We start from the raw sequence: 17,768 nt of genomic DNA, 5'->3' as shown, positions 1-17,768 counted from the left end.
GATCCCCATATTCGTAGTCCATTTGGGTCGGATCTTGATTATCATTGATCATGCATGACATGATCAACTCCTAAATGATCATTGTTTGCAAGCATTCATCATGTCCAAAATGAACTAGTGGTCTATTGAAAACATTGAACATGGCATATACAAAGTTGATCGGACAGGAGCAACAAGAACATACCGAGTCTTGTTGTGTCATTTCGTCGAACAGGTCGTGGGCAGCCTGGGCGCCGCCGATGCCCGTGCTTCTCCGCGCCAGAATGAGCTACGGCGAGTGACAGACGTCCACCAGTGGCATCTGCATGGGCGGAAAGCTCTCTGGAATGCTCCAACCGGCTGTCGGATCCTCTTCTATCCCAAAACCTCGTCCGACGGTGCAACCCTTGTCGACGGCAGGATGGATGGGGTGCGGGGTTCCAGGCATGGCGGCGCGAGGGGGGCAGTTGCTCATCCATGTCCGCATCTGCTCCCTGCGCCGCCGCCACTTCCCTCTCTCGCTCTCGGTGTCGTCGGTTCCTCCGGGCGATGTTCTCTGGCTTGCACAACGAAGCCAAGGGCGGGATGTCGACGGACAAGGCAGACGCGACCTCTGTCACGACGGTCGGGGACTGGTTGAACGACATCTAGGGCGGTGGATCGGGAGCGGCAGTGAGGATGGTGAGCAAGGGTGATGGACGGCGAGGGCTCGAAAGCGGGAAAGGTTGGAGGGAGGCAGGAAGAGGAGGGAGGGTTTGCTGGATTTGGTGTAGTTTGTGGGGGTAGGCCTATCGGATTCGACGTGGCGGACGTGCCCGGACATCAACATGTCCACCCTACATTTGAGTTGGATACGAGGGATGCCGGTAGTCCTGGCCCTGGGAAGCCCGGCCCGGCCCGACCCGGCCCGACGCTGCCCCCGGGCCGGGCTCGGGCCTAGTTTTTGAGCCCGAAGGCCGGGCCGGGCCAGGCCCGGGCCCGTCGTTTTTGCATTTTTCTGAAGGTCGGGTCGGGCCAGCCCGAAGCCCGACGGGCTTTTACGTGCTCGGGCCGAGCTCGGGCCTAGAAACACAGGCCCAATGGCCGGGCCGGGCCGGGCCCGGGCCTGGGTTTTTTGTGTCGGGCTTGGCTAGGCCCGTCCCGAAGCCCGGCCCGGCCCGAGGTTTGGCCAGGTATAGGTGCCGGCCAGCCTGGACATATGAGACCCATTTAAGATGTCTATCTGAGTCAATTCTTTTGACCAATGTGACCGGGTTGTTCGCCCGGGTGTTTGAAACTGGTTTGGGGTGCCCAATTGTAGATGCTCTAAAAAGTCTTCAAAGCCTGCCCTCACCTCTTCTTTCCGCCTCAGCATGGCCAGGACGGCGAGCCCGTGACCACGGCTCGTTGCTACAAAGTGTCAGATGATGTTTGTTTCAGGAATTAACCTTTATTTTGAGGCTCAACCTATCTGAATGTAATTAACTATAAATATGTGTGATTCCAAAGTCAGTTTCAGGAATTCAGAGGTTAGTTCTAATACAATGCATGATGATGTTTGAAGTTTAGACATACATCCTTCACTTTGCTCAACGAAAGAAGAGTGCCCGGTACCAATTGCATCAGTAAAGACAACAAAGTAATCGTATCTGATGACAAGTCACAACCAAAGCAAAAATGAAAGTGTCAGAAATGCGGTGTATATTTATGCCCTGTTCAGTACTGCTCCGCTTCACAACTCCGGGAAACGGAGTTGGCGGAGCTGTAGTTTAAATCAGAGGAGCTGCTGTTTGCGCGCTCTGCGGATTTCGGGAGCGGGTGATTACCAAACAGGGCCTTACATTGAAGATAACATCAGCACGTAGCATTCGGTCACCTCAATCAATAACTGGCACCGATCCAAACCAACCAGCGCATACATAATTCAGCACATTAATAACAGCTAGAGGCACTACTACAGCATCATGCACACATAAACAAAGATATGTACTCCCTCCGTCCCGGTGCATAGGGCAAGTGTGTAGTTCTAGGCCATCAATTTAACTAGCTAATATGTATTATATGTAACAAAAATATATATTTAGAAACTACATTCATATATGTATCCAATGATATGCTTTTGATGAGATATAAGACATTTTTAGTTAGTCAAATTCACCCTAGAACTACACGCATGCCCTATGCACCAAGACAGAAGGGAGTACTGGCAAGAAGCACAGCTCATGTCCTTTTCCTAGCCCTCTTCTTGCTCATTGCGCTGGCTCTCGGTGTGGTTTTTGTTGTGACGGCGGCAGATGGATCAGGGGCAGAGGCGCCTTCCCCTGCCGATTGCCTGCACATTCGGAAACAGCAAAATGAATCATCTCATATGAAATTCTCTGGCTGCAAGTCTACATTGTGAAGCAGGTACAAATCGACTTGGGCTATATTCAGTCTGGCTTCTGGTCACAGGTCATGCACTTTCATTCAGTGCACAAGGTATTTAGAAGGCCTCAAAAGCTCGGTGATCTAACCTGCCAACCTCCTCAACTCCCTCGAGGAAAGGGTCGACGCTATCCATGTAGGTGTTGAACTACACAAAGAATCAATATATTAGCACATACAGATGTATTTGAAAAGATGTGTGCTTTACTGATGACTTTACGAAGCAGTCTTCTCACTCAAACCTACCGCCTTCACAATGCTGTTGAATTTTGAACGAATTTTCTGCTGTTCTGCTGTGGCAGCAGTCCTTGCTGAAGCAGCTTCCGAACACAAATTTGAAGCCTATGCGGTGACATAAAGAAATGCAATATGTCAGTTATTTTCAGGCAAAAAAGATATAATTGACGAAAAAATGTCACTAAATCAGCAGTTTTTAAGAGTCAAAGAGATGGACAGCTAGTATCGTGTTTCTGCACAAACAGCGTCAATAAATGCTAATAAGGCCTCACAAGAATCACCAAATTTAATGATATTCCCATTTTAAAATGATTTTAAGTTCGAACAAGCAATATATTCAGAATAAAAAACATCACCTTAGCGATCGTTGCCTCTACTTTCTTTTCTCTAGGTTCAAGGCACTGCAGTTTACCCTCAATCTCGGAGCTCAAAGCGCCCAGCTTCTGATTTTCATCTGCTATTATTTGATTCCTTTCTTTCACTTTCCCCTTGAGACGCTCCTCCATTTCATGTACTGGTTGGAAGGGATTAATGCAAAAATGTGAGGGAAATAATAACTCTCAGAAAGGGAGCAACATAAAATACTTGAGCAGTACTAACAAAATATAATTTAGAAATTACAAAGATAACCTTTTCCTTGCCAATCAACAATCTGTGCGTCAAATGACATAACTGATACACTTTCATCATTAAGCTTCGCTTTGCGAGCTTTAACTTCCTTTTCAACTGTTTTAGCAGCAACAAGCTAGCAGCAACAGAAAGTGAGTTAGACCAGTCAATCCAGCTATGGAATTCAATCATGCCTTAGCTGTTCTTACCTGTTCATGTACATCCTGGATTTTAGAGTGTTGCTTCGTCAGTTTTTCATGAGCCTGCGAGATGGAGATAGTTTAGAACGGGATTACAGGGGTATCTACTGGTTAAGCACAACTAGGAGCAGCAGTAAGTGCCACTCTGATACAAAGTAGCACCACCAGGCACCAGCTGTACCAAAAGGATAATCCAAAATATCAAAGAGATATATCATACGAGGAAACTAAATTGTCCTGGGAAACACATGTAGCAAATCGTTTCTTTATCAAATTCCAAGGAAGAGAGTCTGAAATCAGTTGTCGTGGTCAATGTTCATAAGCAAAACACCTTCTAGAATTGGCATGTTCTGATGAGAAGTGGAATTGGAATACCTTATTGCGTATCTCCAAAGTGGCAGATTTCTCTTGATCATTTTGCATTGCTATTTTCTCAGACTCTTTCAACTTAGCACGGGCTGATTTCTTCTCTTCCAAGGCCCTCTTTAATAGGAAATAAAATCCAGAGTCAGGTATGCAAGCTTATACAGATCTCTTGTAATGATAATGCCTTTATGAGTCCAAATTGTATTCAGTAAATCAGGTTAACCAGGCCATACATCTGGTGGGCTTGGTATTGAGCCAAACAATAGGATTTCAGGCCCCCCCCCCCCCCCCCCCCCCGAGCCAAAATGCATGGAAAAATGAATTTACCAAGTCAACCAGGCCATTTATGCAGTCACCTAGTACTAGGCAGGTTATGCAGATATGCGTGGAAAAATGAAGGTAGCAGGTCAACCAGGCTGTTTATGCAGATATGCAGTCACCTAGTACTAGCCAGCTTACAAGTCCAAGTATAGGTAATTCCTCGTATAGTCACTAATTCACAACAACATCAGGTCATCGGACAAATAGCACCTACCAAATTTGGAACCTAACCTGTTGCTACAAATAAAATAAAATTGAAGAGGTCTCACCTGAACTTTTTCTGGGGACTTTACTAATTTGGACATCAATCTGGAGTTTTCTTGGGCATGTTTAGTCAACTCAAAATCAGCCTGGGTTATCTGCAGCAGGAAACATAAATGCAATAAATTATAACATTATGCAGCGAGCTGTTGCTTTTTGTGCAGAATATCAAACTATCAGCTTAAGTTAGCGAGAGCAATATATCAGATGTTCAATATTCTCATTCACAAAGTATAGCCGAATAACAATTGGTGATGAGCAGATGTCAGGACTCAAGAGTAAATGGCTGATGTATTAAAGACAATGTGCACACAGTTCACTTTGCAGATGGCAAATTGTAGATAGCCTGTCCTATGTGGGGCTGTGGGCTGGAGCATTTCTAATCTATGAAGGAGCTTATGGCTTATCAAAGTCAAGATGGAGCAGGAGATGTGTTAGGGCCAATAGCTCCTGGTCTAATAAAATCTATGGCACTGTAACTAAATATAGTACTACTTAATGTTACAATAACCAATCGCAGATAATGCACCTTGTTGTGATTAAGGTTCATACTTTTTCAAGATACTTTAAACTCCTATTTAGTTTGATATGGCGGATCTCCTACTTTCAGGTTTCAAAAAGGATCCTATGAGGGATCCGGGTTTATTGACATCAAAACCAGCTCGAGATTCATCTAGGACATACTTGGAGGCGACGTTTTTGACCAATTAGCTCTAGCCTTGATCTAGAAGACCAGGATCGAAGCCACGCCAAAGGCACAAGGCTGAATAGATTGCACCACAACCACACAAGGCTGTTTATATTCGACCTGATGTGGCAACGCGTGATGTATTTTGATCAGAAACTCCTAGACCATGTACCATGCTTGGCTCTCAGTAGGGACTATACTTTATTTGCAACTCATGATGCCAGAAATCCACAGAAAATAATTAGTTTTTTGGATGGAGAGCGATAATACAGAAGACACAAGGTAGGAATCAGCACACCTTCCTGTGAATCTCCTCTTTCTTGTCATTGATGGCTGCGGCCTTTGCTCGCAGGGCCAGTTGCTGCTTGTTGTAAACCTGAACTTTCTGCTGCAGAGCATTGACGTCTGCTTCCAGCTGCTGGGCCATGGGCTCCTCCATCTGCTCTGCGAGCTCATGATCCGCGATCTCCTTCTGAAGCTGCACAAGAGAAACATGAATGCAACTCTAAGAATCTCCGATCAGCCTGTGGGCATTTCCACGAACAGATTAGCTGTGGAAACTGTGAACAGCAAGACCTGGGTCATCCTGGCCTTGAGCTCCAGAGTGCGCTCGTGGTAGTCGGGGGTCTCGCTGACGATGGGCTGCAGGAGGGTGACTTTCTCCTCCCTGTAGAAGAGGAAGTTGATGAGGGCGCTGAGGACCTCGACGACGCGGCGCGGGGTGGGGCGGGTGAAGTCGGCGAGCGTGAAGTCCTTGAACTGGATGGAGTCGAGGAAGGCCTGCGACTTGTTGTAGAGGCGTAGCACCCGGATGGCCTCCGCGTGGTGCTCCGGGTTGTCCAGCACCTCCAGGTCGCTGAACCCTAGCAGCCCATCCTCGCCGTCCCTGCGAAATCCAGCCAGATGAGCGAGCGAGCAAGGGAGCGAGGGGGGGGAGGGAGAGGCAGCATGCTTCTTTTGTTACCCGGGGGCATCGACGAAGGAGTCGAAGAAGCGGGCGAGGACGCCAGGGAGCAAGTCAGGCTGCGGGCTGGCGATGTTCTCGGGGCGGAGGTTGGCGATGGGGGCGATCCCGTACTGGAACAGCTGCTCCGCGATCTCCGCTGGTGACAGTATCGGGAACCCGAAGCCGGACGCCATCTGGTTGCCGACACTCCTCCTACTGCTCCTCTGGCTAGTAGATAAAATCGTAGCTAAATTAGCACTTAAGGGATAAATCCACTAAAACGGTGACGAGAAGTACAAATGTTGGCATCATATACCATCAGCACAACCCAAAACCCAGGATAAAATTTACAACGGCTTGATGGCTATTGGCACACAAAGCATGAGAGGAAGCAAAGGAGAGAAACCGAGTGGCTTACCTATGCCGGAGTCGAAGAAGAAGCGGTCACCGGAGGCGCAGGGGAAACCGAGAGGGGGTGTGCGTTGGTGTGAGCCGAGCCACAAAACGGAGCTCCCTCTCCTTAACCGGCTCTTCCACAACTAGGTGAACATTCCCTTAAGCACGCTTGTGCAGGACCTGCAGTTGGGTGATGAAGATCAAGGTGTGAGTCCGCTGAGAATGCCAAAGTTTGAATTAGAAATACATGCTGCCGACTAGACAAGAGGTCATGCATTGCAGGCAGTAAATATGCACATGGATTGAAAAGAAAACTAATTCCTGAAATTTCAAAGGACATGATAAACATAAACATAGAGAGAGAAGACATGCAACTTATTATTGCATTGTTGTTTGAAGTGTCAACAAGCCATGGAGTAAATTTCCATGCCACTACAGCAGTGACCCCGCTTGATCTTTTGGCACTTTGTTACTAGATTTCATTTCATTTTACTGAATTGTGATTCAGAAATACTGCAGGATTGCCCCTGTTTAGATACAAGTTAAGTTTTAGAAGTGACCTTGCAACAAATCAAACTAAATGTATCATTTTCCTCTGTAGACGTTCACTGGTTCAGACTTGATAAGTATGAACCAAGCTGGGAGCTGAGAACTAGGACAGTGAGACAACCTTGAACATCATGTCACAATCAAAGCACTCAAAATTCTGCACTTTATTACCAGCCTCCTACATATTGCAAATCACAGAGCACACACACAGATTTAGTGCACGGAGGCAGTGTTCAAGAGACACACTGATGACATGCCGCCTATGGTCGCCGTCATCGTGGAGGTTGACACCGTGGTTGCAGAGTGCGCTGAAGATGGCCCAGACCTTGGTGTTCAGTAAATGGAGATAGAGTTTTCATAGGTTTGGGAAACCCCAAACCTATGAACTGGGCAGGAGGTAATTTGAGACACACAAAGCTAAGTAGACACTTAGACAGAAAATGATTTTGTCGCTTAAACGTTCAAACGGGAACATGTAGTGATCCCGTGTCTCGGAAAATCAAAAGCTAAATTCTTTGTGTGGGCTAACATAGCAAAACTAATCCAACTATTGAGATGGTTGACAAGTTTGCTCTCAGATATGAATTTAATCTCAAACTGGTCAAGAACCTTGAAGTGGTCCTTTTGCAAGACTGCATTAACATGATTAATGAACATCTGGTTGTGTTGTTTCGCTTTCCCACCACGCCTTACAGAAGAGAAAGCATAGGAGAGGAAGCAAGTGGCTAACCAAATCCGGAGCAAACGATGTCGATCAAGTAAGCAAGAATGAGCCCATTGTTTGTTTGTTTGCTTGCTTCGCGACAAAGAGGACCTAGATCTTGTTTAATAATTAATCCAAGCTTTACTGTTGTTGAGGCGTCGACTAGCTTCAGCGATGTCTGTTGGTAGCTCCTTGGATTCTGCTGTTGCACGTTGCAACAAAGAAGAAGAGCAGAATTAATTGAGCATGTTGGGGGGGGGGGGGGGGGGGGGTTAGGGCATGTACAACCCAGGTGCTAACACGGGCGCCTAAAGCATCTCCAACAGCTGCCCTAAAATAGGGCACCCAGCCACATCTTTCTTCTCCACAATTGCATACATATTGAAACAAAACATGAACTATGGATAGAATTTATGCTTTGCAAGGTCACCACATATCAAATTAAACTTCAAATCCACGTATCAAATTCAAATTGTCCTAAAAATTTGGCCTTCTTCAACAGTCAAATATTTTTTACACACAAAAGGGATCTACGCTGACAAAGCAACTAGATTTTTTACATCTGAATATTTTACACGACGATTCGAGCTAAAGCTGACTACCCCAAAGAAGATCAAATTGAGTAAAAACAGGATTCTAAATAATCCAGCAGTGTAGTATAGAACAAGTAAATGCCAAAAATATAAACTGCAACTCTTGAAGAATATAACGTGGCTCTCAAATTAACTCATCAACGTTTCAAATCTTACCATGAACAAACTAAAACAGCAGCAAAATGCATACTCATATGATAGTCTCAGGCAATATCATTCTAAATTTGCAAAGACAAGAAGTCATCATCCTCACGACTCAAGGATGCACTCAAGGATGCACTGGAGATGACTAGATTTTGATATAGCGCAGAAATCCAACATTGTGCAAGTAATAGAGACCAACAACAACTGGTAGTAAATATCCTTCTTTTTTTTCCTAAAGAATGGATGGCCATTGTCATACTCTTTGCTGACATGGTTCTGGTGTTCACTTGACCATGTTTTCTTAATTCGCCTGATTCAGCCAACAACCAATAAGAAGACGTCTTTTTCAGGACATGGAGGCTGATTGGTTTGCAGCCAATTTTTGGCATGCCAATTGTTGGCAAGCCTATTTTTGGCAAAGCTGGAAGTTGCCAACATTTGGCATGTTTGGCTACCAATTGGTTGGTTGCCAGTTTTTCGCCAATATTTGGCAAAAAAACATGTGTCTATCAATTGGTTTGTTACCAAATATGCATAACTCGTCCCGACAAGTAATTTGTTACCTAAGCAAGCCAATACATAATTTACACGCCAGGTCATACCATGGGCATAATTTACTAATTTAGAAGCATCTTCATAGCACTGCAATATTGCAACGTAGCATGCACAAGGCCATCCACCATCAAGTAATTTCTTACAAACTAGCTTAATTCAGATTTGTGCTACAGCAATGCATTACAAAAGGTAAGACCCTCTAAACACCCTTAGAGCACAGGAATCCACTTAGCATAAGTGCATGGAAAGCAGCTAAGTAGACTACAAAAGCACTTGCCAAAAGAAAGCCACCAAACATGTCATTCAGATTGATGGATCAGCAGTTGCGGGATCTTTGCCGTCGTACTTGTGCGCGAAATAATCAAGGACCCAAGCATTAAAAGTCTGGTCGCTAGCACAATTCAGGAAACCACGGAAAACTTCTTGTTCTGGCTTAGCAAGATAGGTTGCTAACTCAATTTTCTCATTTGCTGGGAGAGTTAGCGACTCAATGTGCTTCCAAAGATTGGCATTAGGGTCTGTAGCTGCTATTGGCTGAATAGGGGCGGCAGATTTCACAGTTTCAGCAAGACTCACAATGCTCGCTGCCACATCATCATCTAACACTCTGGCTCGACGCGCCTTGACCTTTGGTTTCTTCTTATGTGGTGCTTTAACATGCTTGCGCTTCAGATTTGAGCTAGTGCCTTCTGCTGGACTGTTGGGTGCAATCATGTCAGAATCACTAAGACCTTGTTCAGCAGTGGATGTGTGGCTGCTTGTTTCACTACTACCATCAGATTCCACATTCTCACTTGCATTATTCACATCAATAGCAAGTGAGCCATCCGCATGAGATGAGTCACTAAACAGTTCTTCCAAGAGATGATAAAACTTGATGGAATGAGTAAGGTAGTTAAATTTTATTTTCTGCAACATAAACCAAAGCATATCAATGCAATAAATTGTTTGAGTAGTCTGGTCAATTGAAAAGCACAACAATGATTATAAAACAAGTGTATAACTGGTGGAGACCATATAATCTATGTAAGTGAATATTTTGACAGTGGTAAATGCAAAACAGGAATATCTATTAACACTGGCATGCCATTTTCAAATTAAAAACTAGATAATCAGTTTAGCAAAAACAAGAATGATCGCATAGAGAACTATAAATCATGCAAATAGAAAGGTGAGCTGGAGCGAACTTACGCCAAGCTTGCTTGGTGATTTCTCTGACTTGTCAATGTTAAATTTGTTAAGTACTTTATCGAAGCCATATCCACTCCTCCCCTTTGCTAGCTTTATCCACTTCCATTTCTCCTTGAATGACCTAAAGTGTCGATCAACTTGTTTCGCTGTAGCTGTAATTCCAAACTTGTCATTCAAATCATTAGCACATTGTAGATGGTGTTGTGCCTTCCACTTGAAGGTTGGTGGCTTGTCCCTTTGCTTCTCGATATACCACTCAAGCATATACTTGGTACAATCATCACTCCATGACATGTAATTATCACGAGAGCGAGCAACCTCACGCTTGGCACCTTCTTTTTGCTCACCCATTCTATAAATGAAGGTCAGAAGTCAATATGCTATTATGTCAGCGAATATACAAGGGTTTCAGCACAAGCAGACAATCCATACATTACCCAACAGTACATTCCAAAATAAAAGTACAGTTGCACAATACATGGAAAAGAAAATTACAGAGCTAGATTAACACAAAATGTCTAAACTGCTAAATGAGGGAAATGTACTACAGCAAGGTAGTTTCAAATGGTACTAGCACTGCTCCCGCTGTCCGAAGCATCATTGTTCGCCAATCTCTCTCTATCATTCCACATCTGTTGGGCAATCGAATCACGCTTGGCTGCCCACTCGCGTACATCACTCTCTCGGTCGGAGACACGATTGCTACTCCTTGGCAGGTGGTTGTACCAAGTCGGTTCGTCATCTACAAACTCATCGGGTCCGTTGTCTAAAATCCAGTTGTGAATGACGCAACAAGCAATAACCACCTTGGGTTGTGATTTCAAGGGTACGAAAGGTCTATTACTAAGAATCTTGAAACGATTCTTAATAGCTGCAAAGGCTCGCTCGACCGTTGTCCTCAGTGAGGAATGACGGTGGTTGAACAGCTCTTTTGGAGAGGTTGGACGATTCGGACCATGGAACTCCTGCAGATGATAGCGAACACCTCGATAGGGTGGCAATATGCCCCGCCTGGTGGCATATCCAGCATCAGCCAAATAAAATTTTCCTACATACATAGTGGAATACCACCTTAAGTTAATTTACTATGTTTAGACTAAACAACATTTTTTAAATGTGCAATTACCTTCTGGAATTTTGAGACCGTTTGGTCGAGATAGGGCATCATGCAATACAGCAGAATCATGAGCAGATCCCTCCCACCCTGCTAGAACATACGTGAATCTAAGATCGAAATCCACGGCAGCTAGGACATTCTGTGTGGGATATGGCTTGCGGCCCCTAAACCTGTCCACATATTTTGAAGGCACACGTGCCCTAATATGGGTGCCATCTAGTGCCCCTATACATCCCTAGAAAAAAAATTAAACGTGTGTGAATTAGAATGAACTTAGTTTGGAAATTAACTAGTATAACACACTGGTTAGAGTTACCTCAAAGTAGGGATAAAATTTGTTTGGGTTGGTAGTGATCTTAGCATGTGTATCTGTAGACCGAGTGCAGATTATTTCACGGGCTAACTTCACAAGGGCACATAGGACGATGTTAAAATACCTACTCACTGTCTCTTCAGATCGCCACAATGCAAATCCTACAGAGGAATGAGTGTGATATTGCCCAACAATTTTCAGAAACATAGCTAGCTGCTCCTCTACGGACACATGAATTGTGTCAGCCAAAAGCTTTTTGTCCCTAAGGTGAGCACACAGCTTGTAGAAAACGGCCGGATACATCCTGAGCTGGCGCAAACACGTCCTTTCCGAGGTGTGGATCAGTCTAATTAGTTCAGTACTCCTCCAAATATCTCTCTTGACAAGTGGACCATACTTGACACGTTTAGCTCTATTCTTCCTCTCTTTTTTCTTGCTCCACCAAAGGACCAACATTACAAAAAGGACAAGTAGTGTGCGTTGCTTCCACATACAGTAATATAGATATTGTTGTTGAGAATTATCCATCTGAGTAAAGATAAGATGCATAAGCATAAAAGAAAATGGAAAAGCAATGCAAAGCATGTACAAGCAGATAGTAAATAATTTGTCAATATATATAAAAAATTCAACCAAAGCTGTGTGACTTCTGTTGTCAAAAGCAAGATGATACTGCTCTGTCTTTCAGGCCCTCAAATAAATTAGAAGAGTATTAGGTGTCAGCCCTCCCACCGTGGCAGTAGAAAAGTATGAGGGCACATGGTGTACTGATATGCTAGCATCAATTAGTTTAGCATAATCTTTAAGCAAGGTATTTAGCTTCAGATTTAAGCAGATGGAAGGTACTAAAATAACTCTGAACCGTGCCTGAATCCTGTACCAAGTACAAGACAGAGAAGATAAGAGCGCACTGCTTGTCCCGTCAGATGAGAGCGGACTACAGATGCAAACTAAGAGAGACCAGTACCCCTCGCATCTGAAACAATAATCACGTACATCTGATTGTGGCGTCAGATGAGAGCGCACTGCAGGGGATTGGGTAAAGTGCACACAGGGAAAGAAGGAAAGACCTATCAGATTTGGGCACGAACTAACCTTGATTGCTCCGGTGGATCTGGTCTGGCTCGTTGACGATTTCCCACCGGATCAGGAGATTGCCGAGGTCCTTGAGCGCTTCTGGTCGCTGGCGGCGGTACGGACGGTGGAAAGGAGGGGCTAGGGATTGGGGGCTGGGACGAAGGAGGATAAGGGGATACCCTGTTTGGGCGAACCGTGAGGGCAAAGTGGAAGAGCGGTGGGGTAAGACAGGCGGCCAATATTTCGCTAGCCGCGTGTTGGCGCGCCCACGGTTCGAGTCGAACCAATCGACCGCCAATTTTTGGCGCGTGCCAATAGTTGGCTTGCCAAAATTTGGCTGCAAACCAATTAGGCCCATGAATCCTACATCTAGTAGTAATCAACGCTCCAGCGCGGCTACCACTACTAGCACGAGTCAGAAGCACTACAACACTAGCGTGCCATGGAGAAATTTCTATGGCAATCACCAGACCAATCTGAGAGGGGGGGCGGAAGGAACAGAGAGGTGAGTCTCACCTTTCCAGGATGAGGAGGAGGCTGGGCTCACGGCCAACGGCTTGGGCGAGGGCAGCGGGATGAGTTGCTGCTCCTGCTCGGGCTCAGGCCAGCTGCGCCGGCGCCGCGGAGCTCGCCGGTGTCCGCGCGCCGGGAGATCGAATGGGGGGCGGCGGGGGCACCGGAGCAGGGACGTGCGGTAGCTGCTCGGGCTAGCCTCCGTCCGTGGCCGCGGCGGCGGAGGAGGCACGTCAGTGGCGGATCGAGTGGCGGCGGCGGGACGACCTCCTCTCTGTTCTGTGCGGGTCGGGGAACGGGATCGGGTTTCTGTTTTCGGCTATTCGGGAGGAAATCCAGCGGCGGGATGAAAGGGGTTCGCCATGGAATTTGGCGGACGATTTGCCCGGGGAATCCTATACGGTGCGCAGGTTGGCGCACAGCCCCCTAGAGCGCTGGGCGTTCGTTTGGGCCGGCTCGTTTCCGGGTTTTTTCCTTCGTTTTTCCTTTCTTTTTCTTTTTTCATTAATTTTTTTCTTTTTCTTTTCTGTTTTACCTTTTCTTTTCTCTTTTTTTATTCTTTGCTTTTTCACTTTCTTGCGAATTTTCTTTTCAAACTCGCCAAGATTTTCTTGTTCATCGAATTCCAAAAATGTTCGTTGAGCTCAATTTTTTGTTCATCGGATTTGAAAAATGTTCAAAATTCAAAATTTGTTCATCGAATTAAAAAAATGTTTATCAATTTAAAAAAAACATAAAATTCAAGATTTGTTCATCTTTTTCAAAAATATTCTTGAATACAAATTTTGTTCATCAAGTTCAAAAAATGTTCATCATTACTAAAAAATGCTAATAAAAATGTTCATTAAAATTCAAAAAATGTTCGTTCTTTTGAAATCACAAACATTTTTTAATTCAATAAATCTTTTTGACAATTCATAATTTTTTTGAAATTTTTAGAACCTTTTTGTAATCTCGAATCATTTTAACATAGAATAAAATGAAAAGGAATAGTAAAAGCAGGAAAAAAACAAGGGACGTCCAGCACCGCAAATGGGCATTCCCAAACTGGCGCACCAGAGGAAGGGAGGATGCGTGTTTGCATGACCCCTGGCACGCACCGTGCCATGTAGGAGGGCCCAATTTTCCCGCCCGCGGTTCGCCATGGAATTGACGAGAAACGGAGTTGGGACGGCCTCTTTACACCAACACTCGCTCAATTGGTCGGACAAACAGGTTCGCTCGCTCTCTTGCTCGGTCATTCACCTGTTCACCCCTCATCATCGAGTTTTCGAAATTATGAAAAAACTGTGAATTTATAAAAAAACAAATTTTGAAAAAAATGTCTTGAAATACAAAATTATTTCTTCAATTTGGAAAAAGTTCATGAAAACAAAAAAAATTCAAGAATATGAAAAACATCATGAATTTGAAAAAAATCATCAAAATCAAAAAAATCACAAATTTGAAAGGAAATAATCTTGAATTTGAAAAGTTCATGAGTTTGAAAAAATCGTAAATTATAATAAAGTTCACGAATTTGAAAAACAAAATTGACTAAATTTCATGAATTTGAAAAATTCATGAATTTGAAAAGGTTCCCGAATCAAAAAGGAGTTCACAAAAGCGAAAATAAAACAAAAGTGAACAAATGAACAAATAAAAAAAGAAAGAACAGAAAAAAATGAAAACTCTATCCCAAAAAAAACATAACAAAACCAACGAAAGATGAAAAGGATTCGCACGTGCAAAAGAGAAGGCGAGTATGGGTTGGCCCACTTAACTCACCTACAATGAAAGGGGGGGTGCACAGTGGTAGCTACGCGGCTGCTGCAAATTTATAGCACGAGAACGAGGCCACAGAAAAATACACATAACTTTTGGAATAGCGTTCTGCCTCCAATTTAAGGCAACTATTTGTAGGGTCGTTTTGCTTCCAAACGCCCAACAAAACATTTTTTAGGCAACTACCCTTATAGGGATGCTGTTAGAGATGCTCCAAAAATGGTTTTGCATAGGTGCATAGAGATGGTGAAGGAAGCAAAGTCTTGCTTCCAATGCTAGTAGATCCTTGCTTGCGGAAAAAATGCTCTACTGTGATGTGACGGTGTCCCGGCTAGAGGGTCTCTCACTGTGTCGACTCTTGGTCTGATGGGACAGGCTGATGACCCCTAGGTCGGTTCCATTTTGGGCTACTTTGGGGGGGGCATGGCGATCTACAAGAAGCCTTAGCATACAGGACAATGACTCTGTATTTGTGGAGGACTCCTCTCCACTGATGTAACCGACTAAGACTCCTATAAACCTAGGCCTCTGGTATCTTATATAAGTCAAGGTTGGGCTAGTCGATATAACATATTACATTACAATCTCTCAGTAGGTACATGTATCTTGTACTACACCACACAACGCAATAAACTATAAGCAGAACGTAGGGTATTATCTCCTCGGAGAGCCCGAATCTGGGTAAAATTATGTGTCCCAGTTACCATCGTTCAAGACGCCTAGCTTAGGGTCCCTAACTCGAGATCTCGTTTTGCTACATCAATGGTGACCCATGCAGGTTCTGCTAGGTGCTCACCGCAGTTCGATGGGAGTTTAGAGCAATTCCGACACGATCGACGCGTCCGAAGGGATCTGCATCTTCGTCGCCGCCATCTTCGTTGCCAACTGGACTGGTCACCTCGCTCAAGGCGGATAACTACGCCCCATGTCAGATTGTTAGGGATCAGATGGGCATCTTCATCGACATCAACTTCGATCTCAACTAGGATCGTATAGAAATCCGTCCATAGAGCTCGGGGGTCAAGGTCATCATTGCCCTCGCGCAACCATGTACAATAATTTGGGCAGCAAATTCATTTTCATCGTCCCCGCCTCCTCGAGCATTGTTTTGTTGATCCCTTTAGTTGAATTGTGTGAATTCAGTCTACAACAACCCTGTCAAATTTCATCATGATACAACGATGGAATCTCCGACAATATCTCATATATTGGGACCCTATAAGATCTAGAAAGAAATCCTCGTGAGTTAAGTAGAAGGAGGCTAGCACCCAAATTCGACCTCCTTTGGAAGATCCAAACGTTCAGATCATATGCAATTGTCTTTTTGACACCCCCTCGGAATTTGAGCTTGATATGACAGTTCGAACTCCGAAGGATCCCGATGAGTGAATTAATTTTTTAATATGTTTTCTGCGCAAAAACAAATCTGACACGAGTTCATCTTCTTTCCTGAACGGGTTATTGGACAACCTCTAATTGAGGAAATTTTTGTAGGGTATTATGTTTTTCTTTCAAACACGCGCCTTCAAACGTTGAGCCTTTTTCGAGGTGCTCTTCGTCGTCGCCCTGGTATCGATGTTAGATCAGACCCCCAAATACACTTATGTCTACTACGCAACTTTATTCCTATAGACTCTGTTGGGCCGATAAGCGCAGAGTTTTGTAGGACAACAGTAATTTTTCCCCAAGTGACCTAAAGTTTAACAATCTGTGGGAGTGGTAGGATGAAGATGGTCTCTCTCAAACTACTCTGCAACAAAATATAAGAAATCTCTTGTGTCCCCAACACACCCAATGCAAATGGTAAATAGTATAGGTGCACTAGTTCGGTAAAGAGATAGTGATACAAGTGTGGTATGGATAGTAGATATTGGTTTTTGTAATCTGAATAAATGAAAACAACAAGGCAATAAGTAACATAAGTGTGTAAAAAGGTGTCTCGATGCTTAGAAATAAGGCTTGCGGTTTATGAAACTGCAAGTTATTGACTAGAGGGGGGTGAATAGGCGATTTTTATGAAAGTCTTCAAGACAGACAGTCAAAACAATAACTAAACAGGATACAATGAAAGATAAACTACACTAGTCATGCAAGAGAGTCAAGTACAATACAGATAATGCACGAAGACAAGTAGCAGCTAGGTAGATGAGGTCAGAATTGGAAGAAAGTGTGAAGACAAATATGCATTTAGAGTGAATGTCTTCACACAATGTCTCCAAATAGAACGAGCAAGCAAAGACTTCATGAAGCTAAATTGTAAGTAAAGGAGTGAAGTGATAGGATCAGTTGCTCGATGAAGACAAGGATTTAGTAGACCAGTTCCAGTTGCCACGACAACCATACTTCTGGTTAGGGAGGCTGAGATTGAACTCAGAAGACCACACCTTCACTTTATGCCCCTTGAGCTAAGGTCACATACACCTCGCCCAATCACTCGGGTAAGTCTTCAAGTTAGACTTCCAAACCTTCAGACTTCGTTCACCGGCGATCCATAATGACTCTTGGATCCTCGGAACGCGACGCCTAACCGACTCGAGGATCATAGTCTTCAAGTGTAATAACTCTTCAGTTCACGCAGAGCAGAAAGTCTTCGGTGATGCCAACACTCTCTGGGCTCTGAGTGTTTTGGGTTTGTCCTCGCAAGGATTCTCTCTCAGGGGCTTTGGAGGTGGGTTGCTCTCGAACAACAAAAGTCATGCACTAATTTTGAGTAGCCACCAATTTATGGTGGAGGGATGGCTATTTATAGCCAAGGGGCAACCTGACATGATATGATCGAAATGACCTCGGGTCAATGGACAACCGACATGTGTCCAACGGTCTGATTTCAAACACACACGGCG

General features: G+C 44.4%; 2 protein-coding genes across 5 annotated transcripts; both read right to left on the bottom strand.

The window, feature by feature from the left end:
• Positions 1-1,780: 1,780 nt before the first annotated feature.
• Positions 1,781-13,506, bottom strand: LOC123136282 (kinetochore protein NUF2 homolog). Of its 2 annotated transcripts, XM_044555624.1 has the most exons (14): positions 13,165-13,506; positions 7,686-7,860; positions 6,429-6,586; positions 6,029-6,238; positions 5,641-5,950; positions 5,363-5,542; positions 4,385-4,474; positions 3,804-3,911; positions 3,438-3,491; positions 3,250-3,364; positions 2,976-3,133; positions 2,629-2,724; positions 2,472-2,530; positions 1,781-2,290 (listed from the first exon to the last, which is right to left on the bottom strand). In XM_044555624.1, exons 4-14 carry the CDS (start codon positions 6,202-6,204, stop codon positions 2,179-2,181), a joined length of 1,458 nt encoding a protein of 485 aa, XP_044411559.1. In that variant the 5' UTR covers positions 6,205-6,238; positions 6,429-6,586; positions 7,686-7,860; positions 13,165-13,506; the 3' UTR covers positions 1,781-2,178. The 2 variants fall into 2 exon arrangements, with proteins under 2 accessions (XP_044411559.1, XP_044411557.1); XM_044555622.1 differs by lacking the exon at positions 7,686-7,860.
• LOC123136283 (protein ALP1-like) lies at positions 9,009-12,855 on the bottom strand. 3 transcript variants are annotated; one of them, XM_044555627.1, is made up of 5 exons: positions 12,667-12,855; positions 11,575-12,099; positions 11,268-11,493; positions 10,142-10,493; positions 9,009-9,859 (listed from the first exon to the last, which is right to left on the bottom strand). In XM_044555627.1, exons 4-5 carry the CDS (start codon positions 10,490-10,492, stop codon positions 9,254-9,256), a joined length of 957 nt encoding a protein of 318 aa, XP_044411562.1. In that variant the 5' UTR covers position 10,493; positions 11,268-11,493; positions 11,575-12,099; positions 12,667-12,855; the 3' UTR covers positions 9,009-9,253. The 3 variants fall into 3 exon arrangements, with proteins under 3 accessions (XP_044411562.1, XP_044411560.1, XP_044411561.1); XM_044555625.1 differs by lacking the exon at positions 11,268-11,493 and having other exon boundaries at positions 11,696-12,099; XM_044555626.1 differs by lacking the exons at positions 9,009-9,859; positions 10,142-10,493 and adding an exon at positions 10,501-11,189.
• Positions 13,507-17,768: the final 4,262 nt, after the last annotated feature.

Source organism: Triticum aestivum, chromosome 6B (assembly GCF_018294505.1).
Source record: "Triticum aestivum cultivar Chinese Spring chromosome 6B, IWGSC CS RefSeq v2.1, whole genome shotgun sequence".
NCBI lineage: Eukaryota > Viridiplantae > Streptophyta > Magnoliopsida > Poales > Poaceae > Triticum > Triticum aestivum.
Note: the sequence above shows the minus strand (reverse complement) of the source record. Positions and strands in the feature narration are given on the sequence as shown.

Bases quoted from the DNA above. Each gene is read 5' to 3' on its own strand.
- LOC123136283 (XM_044555625.1), bottom strand. From the start codon at position 12,099: ATGGATAATTCTCAACAACAATATCTATATTACTGTATGTGGAAGCAA. The intron at 10,494-11,695 runs GTATTTTAACAT...CTTCATTTATAG, and splicing joins TCTGAAGAGACAGTGAGTAG to AATGGGTGAGCAAAAAGAAG. The intron at 9,860-10,141 runs GTAAGTTCGCTC...TTTATGTTGCAG, and splicing joins AATCACCAAGCAAGCTTGGC to AAAATAAAATTTAACTACCT.
- LOC123136282 (XM_044555624.1), bottom strand. From the start codon at position 6,204: ATGGCGTCCGGCTTCGGGTTCCCGATACTGTCACCAGCGGAGATCGCG. The intron at 5,951-6,028 runs GTAACAAAAGAA...TGGATTTCGCAG, and splicing joins TCCTTCGTCGATGCCCCCGG to GGACGGCGAGGATGGGCTGC. The intron at 2,291-2,471 runs GTTAGATCACCG...CCGAATGTGCAG, and splicing joins GGAGTTGAGGAGGTTGGCAG to GCAATCGGCAGGGGAAGGCG.